This window comes from Lipophrys pholis, assembly GCF_963383615.2.
Source record: "Lipophrys pholis genome assembly, chromosome: 18".
Classification (NCBI taxonomy): Eukaryota; Metazoa; Chordata; class Actinopteri; order Blenniiformes; family Blenniidae; genus Lipophrys; species Lipophrys pholis.
The window spans coordinates 18,946,601-18,961,205 of NC_137646.1; the positions used below are offsets into that span (position 1 = coordinate 18,946,601).

General features: G+C 46.0%; 1 protein-coding gene across 1 annotated transcript in view; it reads right to left on the minus strand.

Annotated features, from left to right (window-relative positions):
• Window positions 1-14,365, minus strand: part of ppargc1a (peroxisome proliferator-activated receptor gamma, coactivator 1 alpha) — a 35,782-nt gene extending 21,417 nt beyond the window's left edge. The window contains exons 1-2 of the mRNA XM_080486005.1: window positions 14,133-14,365; window positions 11,036-11,215 (exon numbers count right to left, since the gene is read on the minus strand). Coding sequence (XP_080342131.1) covers window positions 11,036-11,215; window positions 14,133-14,180 — 228 coding nt within the window. The 5' untranslated portion in view covers window positions 14,181-14,365. The remainder of the gene's footprint in view (window positions 1-11,035; window positions 11,216-14,132) is intronic.
• Between the last annotated feature and the right edge of the window lie 240 nt (window positions 14,366-14,605).

Sequence of the window (14,605 nt, forward strand, 5' to 3'; positions counted from 1 at the left end):
GACCTCACCGAATTAAAGAGATCTTAACAATCCTGGGCTAATTGTGGGATCACAATATATTAACCCCGCTCCAATTCTAAAGGGTGCCATTTTGCTGCAGTTTTATTCCAAATGCTTCAATTAGCCATAAAACATGCTGGCAAGTGCTGGCAGAGCTTCTCTGCCCCCCTCCTTCAACTCAGCCTCCCCACATTGGAAAAAAGAAAGCCAACTCCAGTTGTTCATTATTAGGTGAGGCCCTTTTGTTATCAGGCAGGCTGTCTTTGAGATTGTCCTTGCCTTTAACTCTTTTATTGAGTTCTACAGAGCAACATTGTGTTCCAGGAGATACTATTCACACGGCTGATAACGGAAGGTGAAGGTGCTGTTTTAAACAAACACACACTTCTGAACACCGGGGCAAATAGCCAAATTAAATCTGCTAATTGCTTCTTGAGGATTCCAAGCTCCCGAGCAAATTTGCCAGAGATCAAATTTTAACGAGCTTTTTTTTTTTTTTTTTATTCTCAGCGCAATGCATCATTTACATGTTAAAAAGAACCAAATGTGTTGCGAGCGTGCCAGAACGATAGACCTGATCACTGAATAACACCAAGATGACGTTTCAGCAGGCTGAACAGCCCTGCTGTTACCCTCCACTGAGAGGCAGAACATGCAACAGACACTCTGGATGTGGGAAGATAAAATATTTCCTACTAAATGGGTCATCTGGCTCTTAAAGTACTGTTTATTCTCAGTGACTCTTATTTTTGCACATTCTCGCCACAAATAGAGGAATGGTGGCCAGTTAGCTCGTGCTGAAAACGCTTAATATATTGGCCTCGAAATTGTGCGGTGGGATTAAATCTGTGGCTTGACAATTTAATTGCTTTACTTCATCTCAATCTTTTTTTTCTTCTTTTTTGCTTCTGTTCCCTGTTCTGTCAACATTTCAAAAGCATTCCCCCAGATGAGGTTAAACGACTCGCCAGACTTTCTAATCATGGCACAATCAAAAACTGTAGAGGGGGTGTACGTGCGTGTGGCAAGAAGGGTGGTGGTATCAAGTCATCACATCTTGACTCTGCCAAGAAAAGCAGTCTTGGATTTGATAAACAAATAATGTCATTCTGTGTTATTACCCCCGGCCCCCAGATTTCAGAGGAAATAAATCAAAGTCAGCCTTGCCGTTAAGGCGTTAGTCAGGCCTGACACGTCGGCCGGTCACACAGGCACAACATATGGCAGCGGGGAAGGAGGGAGGAAAGAAAGGCAGGGAGGGTGAGGTATGGCACAATGCATGGCGGGGAGACAAATCATGGCAGCCACCAGAGACGTCTGGTCATTTAGCATGAGCTTACTGAGATGGAGAGAGGGTGATTATGGCCCATACGACGCGATGAAACCATACATAACACCGTTAAGTTCCTCTCCGTGTCTCTGCAAGTGAGGCAGCGGCCGGCACAGTCTGATGGTGTTCCAAATCATAAAACTAAATGTTAAACCTCCATTGTGGTCAGGCCTGTGAATGGCTCACAACATGTAGCAGTGAACTGAAGGCTCTTGTCATTTTCCATGTGACTACAGAGTCAATAGAGCGTCTCGTTATTCTGAAACAATTTCCCTAGTAAATGATCCTGTGGAACAGATATTGAGGATCTGCAAGTTGGGGACACAAAATTCTCAGTATGAACGGCCACGGTTGCACTTTTATACACCAACAACAGGATGCATGGCCTTTCAGTAATCGATAGTCAGCATCAAAGACGCAACAAACATTACATATTTAAGTGTATTTCTGGGTTTATCATAATGGTTGGACATGGTAGTTGCTCATTCTTCCACTCTCTGAATGCAAGCAAGGTTTTGAAGTCTATGCACCGGACAGCTGAGTTTAGGCTTGTTCATCCTACTAAACTAAAATACTATAACTGGACTGGGTGTGAATTCGCAGTGCCTCAAGTTAAAAAATAAAAATGGCAGCTCTTTGAAGGAAACAGAAAAGCTGTTGCATGAGTTGACTCTTTAGATTCCAGATGCCTGCCTCAGTTTTGAAGGCTTTGTGGGTTATAAATCAGAGAGGAAATGGTTCGTTCGGCCCATGAACGAGGCAGAGAGAGAGAGAGAGAGAGAGAGAGAGAGAGAGAGAGAGAGAGAGAGTTGAGATGATGCATCTCCTGGGAACCATTTTAGACTGTTACAGCACTATCAGATGAGTTGATGGGGAATAGGGAGAAGAAAAGAGATAGAAGAAAAGAGATAGCGAAAAGAGGATATATCTGGGTGTATGTGTGTTTGAGAGAAGGAGTGAGACAAAGAGAAACAGAACTGTTGTTACACTTTCTGACACAAGCCAGATCCATTTCAGACACCTACCCAAGGCATGTAACCAGGGTCGTTCTTCCTACTGCTCTTCAAAAAAACTAAACCCTGTCACGCATCTGCTCAGACTCATCATGACGTTTCACATAAAGTAAGATTTGCACGCTGTAGAAATGACCAAGTTGTGGAAATATAAACCTAAAACTTCTAAACAAACGGCTAAAAATGCAACCACTTGTCTTCATATCAGCTCCCACACATTCTCTCACAGCTATCCAAATACAGAGAGGATCACAGGAGGTTTTTGGGGGTGTCCTGGTGGAGCCCCCCTCCCCGTCTATCGTCATGCCCTGAGCTGCTGTTGTTTTCCTATTCCAGCCGTCCAACAGATGGTCCAAGCAACCATTTGCTAACACCACCAAATCACACACCATCATAATGATTGGACACTCGCTCTTTTGTTTTGGCAGCTACTTCCCAATCGGCCTGGCACGAGGCAACACTGATTGCTGTGATTGCTCTGACTGTGCCTTGCTCTGACAGTCACAGCAGGAGGGGGAGAAACACAGAGATTTGGAGGCTCAAATAAGGAATATTCAGCGAGATGCAGAGATGGGATGAAGAATGGTGCCTCCCTCGGCTTTTTTTCTCCTAATGGCATGCAAATAGCTATTTGCTTAAGTCGGCAGCTCTGAATGTGCAGTTCTAAGCAAGGGGCCTTTGAACCCACTGTTACACTGCTGATAATGTGCCGGAGGAACACAGAGAGGGGGACCGGCTGACTGCAGAACAGCACTGAGAGCGTTTCCACTGTCCATCTTGGTGTCATATTTCCTGGCCGGAATATTCGTCTGTCATCAGCAGTCAAGTGTCCTTATCAATGAAAGAATTACACACAGAGAGAAGCCTGGTCACTCTGATTTTGGCATTTCCATAGATTTTGAAGGGGAGCAGAACGGGCGAGGATTTCTTGTTTTTCGCACAGAGGACTCAATGTTATTGTCTGCTGCTGACACTACCTTTACACACACGCACACACACACACATCTGCACTATGCAGCTCCTGACCTTTCAGGTCCTGCCAAGCCCATCGAAGGGTTTGTGGCGTTTCATTTGTCATAGTAATGTCTTCCTCGGAGTGATGCCAGCGCGAGGAGAGCCAGGAGAGGGTGGACCAGATAGAGTGGTCCACAGCGTTTCAAACAATAGACACCTCCAGGTATGTTTTTGTGTCACTCTACTGCTGAACATCTCTGCGTGCATTTTTTTCCACGTATGACAGGGGAGCCAATATCACAAATTTATGGTAATTGAAATGGCAGAATCTTTTGGGGGGGAATGCAGTCAATTTGATTCTGCAGCAAAAAAGGTCACCCTATTCAATTTGCACTCAATGCCATACGTGGTGCGACAGGGAAACACCTGAAAGCAAATGATCTTATCGAGGCCTCACAGGCCTCACCACTTACCCGCTGCATAAAAGCTATTTGCTGATTACTAAATAAACGCATTATCTTTTACCTTGATTTTTCAGTATGCGTTGTGGACCCAGGTAGAAGGCAGCACATTGCAGTGTGCATGCCTCTTATCCGTGATGTGACTTTGCGAGTGTTATCTGCGCGTTTTCTTTTCAATCGCCGTATGTGTATGGGCCTCACGTGTGCAAGATGTGGTTGAACATAGAGGACTTCACAGGTCTTCGCTTGTACTAACAATGTGGGGTTGCACCTATCTTTGCAAGTGAAGAAATGAAAAACACATCAAAGGACCCGTGCACCAAAGTCGATACAATTCCAACTCTTCAACGTGAGGCAGGCATACTATGAGAACTGGTGAGTGGGGCCATGAAAGCCTAAAGAATCTTTCTTTGTAGAAGCAACATTGGCTGTTGAGGTGAATTTCATCCTAATCTCGGGGTCTACTCCCTGTGGAATACTGATCATGTTGCCTTTAGCCATGATAGGCTCGCCTTTTGACAGCTTACATTCAGCTGAGCATACCCACCACACCTGCACACACTCGCAGACCGTGCAATGTCTGCCAAATGAGCGATGATCAATGCACAGTTGACCACTTGATGACAAGCGTCCGACACTTGAAATCCCCTCTCTGTCTGCCCATCAAGTTATTACACAACAAAGCCCACGGCAATGTGAAAAGAGGTTTGGCGAGGCACATTGTCTGAAAATGGCCTTCTGGAAAGAGCTGATCAACAGGCGGACAATTTTAGAGCTGTTGACTCCCGGAGGTCGACAGCGCTATCATGGCAGACACATGCAGCAGATTTATCCCAGATACTCTACTTCAGATTTTTTTTCAAAATACAACTCATCAAAAGCACGGCTGCTTTGTCTGTGTCCATGCCAAATACTCATGCTTACGTGATTAACACGGTTTCCCCACTAAGAATTTGCATGAGCTGATAACAACAAGGTAGGAGAGTCTCAATATAGTATTCCTAATAGGAATACTATATTGAGACTCTTTCGTTTTTCATCTCGGAAACAAGACAATATTTTCATATAAACAACTTCTTATTTTTAGCGAAACAGTAACATACCCTCCTGGGTGACAAAATGCCTGTAAAAAGCCTCTGCTTTCCCTTCAGACTCAGGAGCTACTGATTGGGCAGTGAGTGAGTCATCCAAGCATCAAGTCACTCATGCAGCCTTAGAGCCTCAGAGAGCCTCTTGAACTATTTGAGGCCTGTGCAGACTTAAATGCTTTGGGGGGGAATAAGCTGAAGCTGTAAGCATGCAGTGCACATCATACAGCTTATTTCGAGTAGGAAGGTTTTTTTCTGCATGGATGACAATGCTCTTAAAAACTGCCTCCTAACCAGGTGAAACTAGTCCTTCACAAGTTGGAGGCAAGGGCAAAAATGAAAAAGATCTTTTTTTTTTCTTGGAACAATTTTGTTCCTCCAGTTGAATCGTGATTTCTAAAATCCAAACTCTTTCAACTGGCCACCTACATATGACCGTCGGTGACATAATTATTGGGTTATTTGTTAATATTCATTAACTCCTCTGAAAAAAAAAAAAAAAACTCTCTGCAGAAAGTAGTTTATGCATTACTAATAGATGTCATATTGGCTCTAATTTACTTCAATGTTTGGCTCTAAAAAGTTGTGTTTCAAACAGACTGAGAAAATATAGCAAACAACCAGAGCAGGAGGACTGGCTGCTGCTGCTGCTGGGTGTGTGGTGCACGCGCACACACACACACACACACACACACACACACACACACACACACACACACACACACACACACACACACACACACACACACACACACACACACACACACACACACACACACACACACACACACACACACACACACACACACACACACACACACACACACACCTGAGATCGATTGGCCTTTGCTGGAGAGGGGAAACAGCCCATCGTCCAAGACTGACAGGGCTTCACCATGAATCACGCCACGCGCTGACTGAAGGTTTCCCTCCGTCCTGTTTCCCTCTCCCGCTGTCTCGCCCCACCACACCACCCCCCCCCTGTCTGGTCTCTGATTCGTGCCATTTTCTCACGACTGGGCTATTGCTTTCACGGTTTCCTTTGCACACCTCTACATGTCACTCTTTGATCAGTTCATTTCATCTGCGTGCTCGCAACCCCCTGCGCTGTCCGCTCCTCTTATTTTTTTTATTGCATTTAGGTAGCGAGTTTAAAAGCATTCGAGGATTCCTCAGTTTATATCTTCCTCCCACAGTAAAGTGTACGCTATTAAATAATAGAAAGGAAGCTGGTCTTATCGCATGGCATCATTGCAACATGTGGCTATGTGTGTGAGAGTATGAGTTTGGGGTGGGTGGGTGTAGGGGAGTAAAAGGGGTGGATTATTGGCTTAGTGTTTTGGCCAGGTTAAAGTGAAACAGCCCTGAAAGGCTCTTAGTAGAGATTACCCCAGGTACTAAAAAATAGTCCTTTCCACCCAATACACACACTAGAGCACACAAAACAGAAAGAAAAAGAAAAAGAAAAAAAAAGAAAAAAAAAAGAAAAGAGTGTCTGGCCAAAAACGATCCGCTATCTGATTTTTGTGTGGGCCGTCTCGATTACATGAAGACACACACACACTCTCGTGCACACGGACGCATCAGTGGCTCTGATGTGATGAGAAGGATGGGTATTCACTGGAGGCTTGGGATCAGCTGGGGCAGGAACACCAAACTATGCCTCAATCAGCAGCAGTGGCCCACTGGGAGCATGCATTGTGTCTGTGTGTGTGTGTGCGTGCGTGTGTGTGTGCGTGCGCATGAGAGAGAGCGAGAGAGAGAGAGAGAGAGAGAGAGCAAGAGAGCGAAAGAGAGAGAGAGGCAGAGACACAGAAAGCCAAGCAACCACCATCAGACCAAAAGATGTTCCCTTGCTCTTTTTCCAAACATTCCCTGAGGGGACATTTTTTTTTGGCCATATCCACCCCCTCTGCTTACTACCCTTTTATTTTTTCCACCCTCGCTCCCTCCTTCCTTCCAGCCTTTCTTTCCAGAAGCGACTGTTGGAGGCCAGAATATATTTGTTTAGCCACTGCTGCTCCAGCCTCCCATCATCCAGGAACAAATGCTTTGCCTTGGGAGTGAAAAAGACAGAGGGAGGAAGGGAGAAGGGAGCCCACAGTGTTATAGGGCAGCGGGGCTGAGAGCTCTTGTTGTGGAGTGGATCTGACAGACGCTCCAAGATGACACAGGCTTGGACAGCCTGTGTCTGCATCTCTCTACTATATATGTTCGCCTATTTGTCCGCACTCCCTCTCATTTGTGCATCTTGAAAAGGCCTAGCCGCAGGTCTGAAGGCGCAGTTTGCCTTCGGTTTGACAGTGATGGAGGATTTCTTCTATCAGACGGCGCAAACTATCAGCACAGGAAAACTGACTAGAACTTGAGATGAGGAAAGTATGGTGTATTCTAATAAGACGCACTTGAAAATTTTTTTTTATATTATACAGTGGAGTATGATAATTCATACACCCTTTGCTGGAGCAGTGAACTGGTGCGGGTGGTGTACTCTCAAATGTCAGCATAAATTTGCAAAATAAACGCAACCGGCATTCAGCAGGGAGTGGGAACAGGGACAATAAGGGTCTCTGCTGTTGTGTGTGCGTTTGTGTGTTTGTGTGTGTGTGGTAGACAGAAGCTTTATGACTTTGTGTTCATTCCTGTTTAAGCTCACAGGAACTATATTGCCAACAAGTGTGTGAGGTAATCTACGCTTATATGTGTTTGAGGGGAAAACGCAGGGCTGCTCGAGGCAAACATTGCAGCGCAGCATGTTTTATCAAAGCCTGCTAAAGATGACCCAATCAATCTAATCTGCCTTTACTTAGGAATAAGCGTCGGAGCATCTGTCAAATAAGGCACAAACAAGCAAGACAAAGCACCATAATGCCTCCTGAAGGCTGATGCCATCCCAAACCACATCCTGTTGGGAGTGATATATTCTCATGAATGACACGACGCATATATGTGTGCTCACATGCATCCACTTACAGCATGTCCCTGTACAATATCACAGTAATGCTTTAAGCCATGGCATCTTATTTTACTACCTACTAAGCCCACAACCTTTTACTTCCAATCCGTGGGCTTTGGTTTGGGATGGCTCGTGTCCAAGCTGCACCGGGGTCTATATGTTTGTCTATTTCACCATACATCTGTCCCTGCGTGTGTCTGTCAGTCTTGTCATGTGCTGGCCTTTTTTGTCTCTGCACACCCCCTCCCTTTGTTTCGCTTTTCACCGCCTGCCCTTGTCCCATTGTCCCACCTGTCCATCCATCACCAGTATATCTCACAACGCGACAGGTATAACAACGAAAGCATGTCAGACGGTAAACTCTACCGATATTCCGTTCACAATCATGCAGAGCGACTCTCAGCCTGCACTCGATAGAAATGACCGTATCTGTCTGTGAGGAGGCCAAACCACGTCCCTGCGTGACCACCACCTGGACGGTCAAATTGGTATCTGGAAAATCCAAAACCGAAAAGACACATTTCCATCAATCAAACGATTGAAGCCTGACTTGAAATCTGAGCGGAGACCCGTGGTTAAAAAGACACTGGGTCCCACTATTCTATGGCGTTATCTTTGGCAGTACATTGGGAACTTATTGGAGTAGCTACCCCTTAACAACTGCTGCTCAAAATAGACCCTGGACTTTCACGGTCGGCCCGTTTTGAAGAGGTGTCAAACACGGTGCGCCAGGAGCGATCGCTATGTGTGAGTGTGTGTGTGTGTGTGTGTGTGTGTGTGTGTGTGTGTGTGTGCGCTACAAGAGGGGGTGTGGTGTGGTGTGGTGTATCATTCTCCACATTTTGTGTCAGGGACAGTTGGGACAGTGGCAGGGAATGGAGCAGAAGGCCAGCCAGGGGACAGCTTGTGATAGAAGGCGGTATGCTGCTCACAAAACAGGACACACACACACACATGCACAGATAGGAACATTGACAAATGCACATCCATACACCGTCTCACATTGCTCACATGAGGGGTTGAACAACTTCCATCTGCCCCCGCTAATAATCAAATAGGACTTCCCTTGATGTGGGAGCAATATTTTTGGCCTCGGCTGTACTGCATAAACAAGGTGAAACCTGCATACTCATTTGTGACTGTGAAGCGCAACCTCAACAAAAGACTCAATGCGAGCGGCACAGCGGGTGTTTGTCTTTCTGTCAGAGCTGCAAATCACTCCAACAGTTGACTTACTCAACTAATAAACGCAGGTTCAAACTTCCAGGGAGCGAGTTGTTTGATGAGGACATTTAAAAGGGGGGCCTCAGCATGACAGCTGCACCCAGCTGTTACACATGTTACCAAAGACAGCCTTGATAATCCGCTACCTGCTTATTTCTCACAACACTCGCACACTGATTTGCTAAGTGGACGTAAGCGAGCACGGAACAAACTTGAGACAAAGAAAGAGAACACTGGCAGGCTTTAAATCTGGGCAGTTATTAACACTTTCTCTAATCTTCAACTTCTGAATGGATGTTTTTTTTTTTTTTTTCCTTTCCAAATTCTGTGTGGAGGCCAATCAAGGGGGCACAGGAAGTACAGCTGCAGTCCCAGTCTTCTGATCCTTGCCGAGCAGCAAACTTTCCTCTGTCAGATTAAGTAGGATTAACTGGGTCCTGCTGTATGATGAACTGAGAACTTCATATGTTGACTAGAAACTTTCCAAAGATGAAAAAAAAAAAAAAACCTGGTCAGGAAAATGTATTACTTGCTTTGAAACGCCAGTTTTCACAGCTTAATCAGAAACCTTTCAACTTCCTCAGCATAATACAATAGCTGCTGGCGTGTTGGGAGTGTGAAAACGTCACCTGCTTACTGCAATGTACAGTATTTTGCGCGGAGACAAACACGTGCTCTGCTGTATGGGCGCATGTGCACGCGCAGGCAAACAGATACGAGCTCTATCCCACATTGGAAGTCACACGCGGTTCCCTTGCTCAGAGCCAGTTCCCTCATCAGGGTCCTCAGTGGGTGCTAAGTTCCATTGTGTTTTAAAATGACACACATGCACATGCAGACACTCTCTTTGGTATTTTTATCCATCCCCAGAGCCACTTGGTGGCTGCAAGCCATATCACTCTCAGACGACAGAGGAGCCACACTCACACCAGCTCGTACTTAAGCCCCCCCACCCCCACCCCACCCCCACCCCCGTGCGTGTGTGTGTTGGGGTGGCCCACAGAGGTAGAATGTGTGGTGATATAAAGAGAATCTGAAAAGGTGGGAGGTCAAACGTGGAAAGAATTTCCTCTGTTATCAACGGTTGCCTGTAAGACCACTAACGACAAGCACGCACGCGCACACACACACACACACACACACACACACACACAACAGAACCGCCTGAAAATGTGACTACATGACAGAGCTACAGGCGCACACATGGACTGCTTTCTCAGACAGGGTTTTTCCTCCTGAGGCGAGGCTAAAGCATCCAATCTCAGTCTTTCTTGTCTATCTCTGGCACTGATAAAGGCCTATAATGAACTGGGGACTGGAACTCAGTCCCAAGACCGATGGCTTTATGGCCCTGGCCAGATCATCACCCTCTGTGGACTTCGTTTGTCACCAAGCGAGAACAGAAGGAGAGATTCAGATGGAAAGAAATGGATAGGAGAGAGAGAGAGAGAGAGAGAGAGAGAGAGAGAGAGAGAGAGAGAGAGAGAGAGAGAGAGAGAGAGAGAGAGAGAGAGATGAGGGAAGGGTGCGGGCAAAGATTAAGGTTTTACACTTCAACCTTTGAAAAGCATTTTGCAACACAGCCGCTGTATCCTGAGTTTACTACGGATACGCTCTTTCAGATGTGTGCCGCATTCACAACTCTGGGCTGAAATAAACGCTCAAAGTTTTGATAAGACATCCTACTGTCGCGGCCAGGATCCAAACAAGAGGACAAAGGTCCCCGCGGGCTTATCGGTCTTCACTTTATCTCTTCTTTTGTACTTCGGAGCAGCGTAAAAGCATGTTTGTAAACCGGTGATGGTTGTACATTTTCTTTGGCTCGCATTCAAGAACGAGATAGCGTGTTGTGTTTACTGTGGCATGTTTTTATTCCAGCTCACTGCTGACCCCTCGGACAGCACAACAGAAAAATCGCAGCAGCAGCACACCGTGTTATGAGAAAACAAAAAGTGATGAATGTTAATAGTTAATAATTTCTTTTTTTAATGACCATAAGCTTTACTTACCTCAAAAAGATTGGATGCTTCATTCCCATACTGCGTGGAAATGATCTCTGATTGGTCGCTGTACCATTTGAGGCCACCCAGGAAGCTGTCTGCGTCTAAGTCACTGACGTCCAGCTCGGAGAGGTCAAGTTCAGGTAGGTCTGGGCAGAGGGGCTGGTCTTCACCAACCAAGGCAGCACACTGGAGGGGGAAAAAAACAAAAAAAACGAGAGAAACAGTCAGAGAAAAACAAACACGTCTCTTTTATATGCAAATCAGACAATGAATTATCTGAGCCAAGCTGGAGAACAATGTGGGACTGAAAGTCTGGACACCAGTCAAAAGTCTTCTCCAACCTGTAGCTGAATCTTAAAGAAAGGGAATTCACACAGCTTCCAGCGCCACATTAATTTCGGTCATTTTGAAAATGTCTTCCTCATTCCTGTGACGCACCTTCTATCTGAGATTAATTTATCACTCACCTCACTACGGCTCTATAGATTATTCACAGAGAGTTTTTGACAGACGGCAAGTCAGCTCATTTTGCACGACAATGTGCAAACCTGAAACCTGTTTCCACTTCGCGTCGGTTCAACCTTTGGTACACTGCGCACACAACGAGTGGTATGGCCTCCCTGTTAGTAAATGCAGCCTGTTGACATTTTGTTATTCACTGGCCACTTTTATGTAATCTAGCCAATGTGTACTGTATGTAGCAGCTGTTCCTGCTTCCTCCACACACAAGTCATCAGCTCTGTTCTGGCTGCCAGCGAGGGTTGCAGAGTGGAACTGAAAAAAAATAAAAAAAATAAAAAAAATAGGTGCCTTGATGGATGGGAAAGGAGGCAACAAGTCTACAGCTGTTTTAGCAGATTACGTAGAAACTCTTTTCTTCACATTGCACAGTGTGAAGTACCTCACATTAGGAGTAATATGCCCATTTTCAGTATGCAGCCCCACAGGCAGGAAAACAACAGCTGAAATGAGCAAAAGTCAGAGAAAAAAAAACTAACATTGTGCTCCCTCTTTGCAAGGTGGGCAAACTTTGAGCTCTATAGTCAGCTGGTCATTAAAAACCCAAAACACCCCAGACCTGAGGCGTGTTTACACTCTGTGACTGTGAAAATGCAAATCCAAGCCCGGGAAAACGGCTTTGTGGCAGCTGTCTAATAGGCCACATGCTCCTAAATTAGTTGACAACACGTCAGCCGATATATGAACGCCACGGGGCGGCCTTAAGAAAGATATAAGGTAGATCTCCTCCGGCGCAGCCGAGGGGGGTATTTGGCCTGCAGACTGAGGAGGGGTGAGAGCTTGAGTTCGGCTCAGGGCAAAGCTGAGAAACGGATGCTGTGCCAAGTAGGAAAAACCGCCCAGACACCGGTGTCACAGTTCATCTGTCCTCGGAATCGCACCAACACGAATACACGATGACTTAAGACTGTGATGAGACAAATCCGTTCTGTTGCAATCGCAGCAGCGGCGGAGGGGACAGATTCACTGCGTCTCAGGCTTCCCCCTGAGATGATCCACTCAGACAAGGCACGGCATGGGAATGAAAAAAAAAAAAGGCAAAAAAAAAAAAAAAGAAAAGCTGTTTGGATTTGGATCAGGGCTTGACGTCCTATGCTCAATTATCTTATGGACTTCTTTGGTGAACTAAAGAAATAGCGCCGCCAGACAGACGATCAGGGTGCACCACAGCGCTCCACTGATTTACGCACGCGTCGCACATAAAAGCACCTGCTATAGCAGGGTCATTAGAAGATGATCTGTGGTGCTGAACGACACTTGTTTTATTTGCAAAGCATGGATTTCATGCATTTTTTTTTTCCGACAAAGAACTGACCGACAAAGAAACTGCGCGCATTTGTCGGTTTGGCATCGCACAAACTAAACGCGACGACACTCCAAACGGCTAAGTCTGCCTAGATTAAAGTGCGAAGAAAGGTGTATGAATGGAAAAAAACAATACGGAAATCAGTCTGAGGTATCAAATCTGCACTTTTTACTGATGAAATGCAAGCTTCTTTGGTGGCGTCTCACCACGCAGCGACATAATCACAAGTGTACAGGCAGACTGCAGTCATATCATGGACTAGTTAGTGTGGGAAAGCATCAAGAAGCACATGTATACAGAGGAGTACCTATACATAGACAGGTAGCCTCTAAGAAGCTGCATGAACTTTTGGGTAAAATTGGACGATTCAGTATCCTTTTGATGTGCGTTATTATCTGCGTGGACTTTATAGCAGGTAAGATACGCGACCGGAGCCAAAGAGAGCTAAATAAACGAAGGTTGATGTAACAATTATATTGGGAAGAAACAACAAAACAGAACACGGGCGTGTTGTCACATCATAGTTTCACCAATCGACTCTCGCCGGGCGCGATATAGCTTCTCCAGGCCGGGGCGCAACGTCCCCCCTGGCCGGGATGTTGGCACGCAGACGCGGCCGGTGCACCGTTAATATTATGATGCTCCTGCGCAACGCCAGATAGCGGCGGTGCCTGAGTGTGGACAACCTTTGCTCTCGTATCTGGGAAAAAAAATAAATAACATGCGCTATCCCGACACTGCACATCAAAGGGATCTTTTATCGCCAGCGGACTTCATGCGTCAGCGAAATACCTGACTTTGAGACATTTCAGTCATTTCGCCATGAAACCCCTTCTCTCGGCACCGGAGCGCGTACACAGTCAGTCCGCGTTTGGGAAGATATCCGCCAGCTTGCGAAGCGCTCGCTCCGACTGAACAGAGATCCTATGAGGGAAGCAAATGGTCCTGTGCGCGCGTTACAACAACTACATCTTAAACCGGGATGGAAAGGGAGACTCCGCACATTCCCTCCACTTGTCATATATCCTCCGTGTTGTATATCCCTCGCATCCTCCAACTGTGTCCAGACGCGCATAACGCCGGCATGCACCGGCACTGGAGGAGGAGGAGGAGGAGGAGGAGGAGGAAGAGAAGGAGGAGAGACTTATGTGCAAATCACCATCTCGGGTTGTCAGCGCTGTCCATCGTTCCGGGGAATAAAAAAAAGAAAGTCCACAGGGCTAGAAAGATGAAAGAAGTCGGATTTTTTTTTTTTTTTTTTTTTAATGATGCGCTCACCTCTAATTCTCTCCACACCGAGTCCTGGTTACACCTGTCCCACGCCATCCAGCCACTGAATGACGGTCCGAAAAAGAAACAAAAAAAAAAAAAAAAGAAAAAGAAAAAAAAAAAGAAAGAAATCAAGTAAAAAAGAAATCCACACACGCTTCCCAGTCGCTCTCACACAGGCAACTGCTGCCCCTCGCCGCGAATGAACCGAGGGCACCTGTCTTACAACTGCTTTCCATCACATGACAAAGCTATTAAAAGTAGGCAGGGGAGTGACTCCGCGTCCACGCTACTCGCCAGTGACGCGCGGTGAGCAGGCGGGGTCTGGCTGCGCACATAGTAAAATCCTCTCTGTGCACTGCAAAAAATGTCCATCTACCTCCAAACCACACCAGCAGCTATCCACATAGGATAGATCTTTTTTCTTTTTTTTTAGTGGGGGGGGGGGAGGAAAACGCATTTGTTTAATAATTTAGAAAACG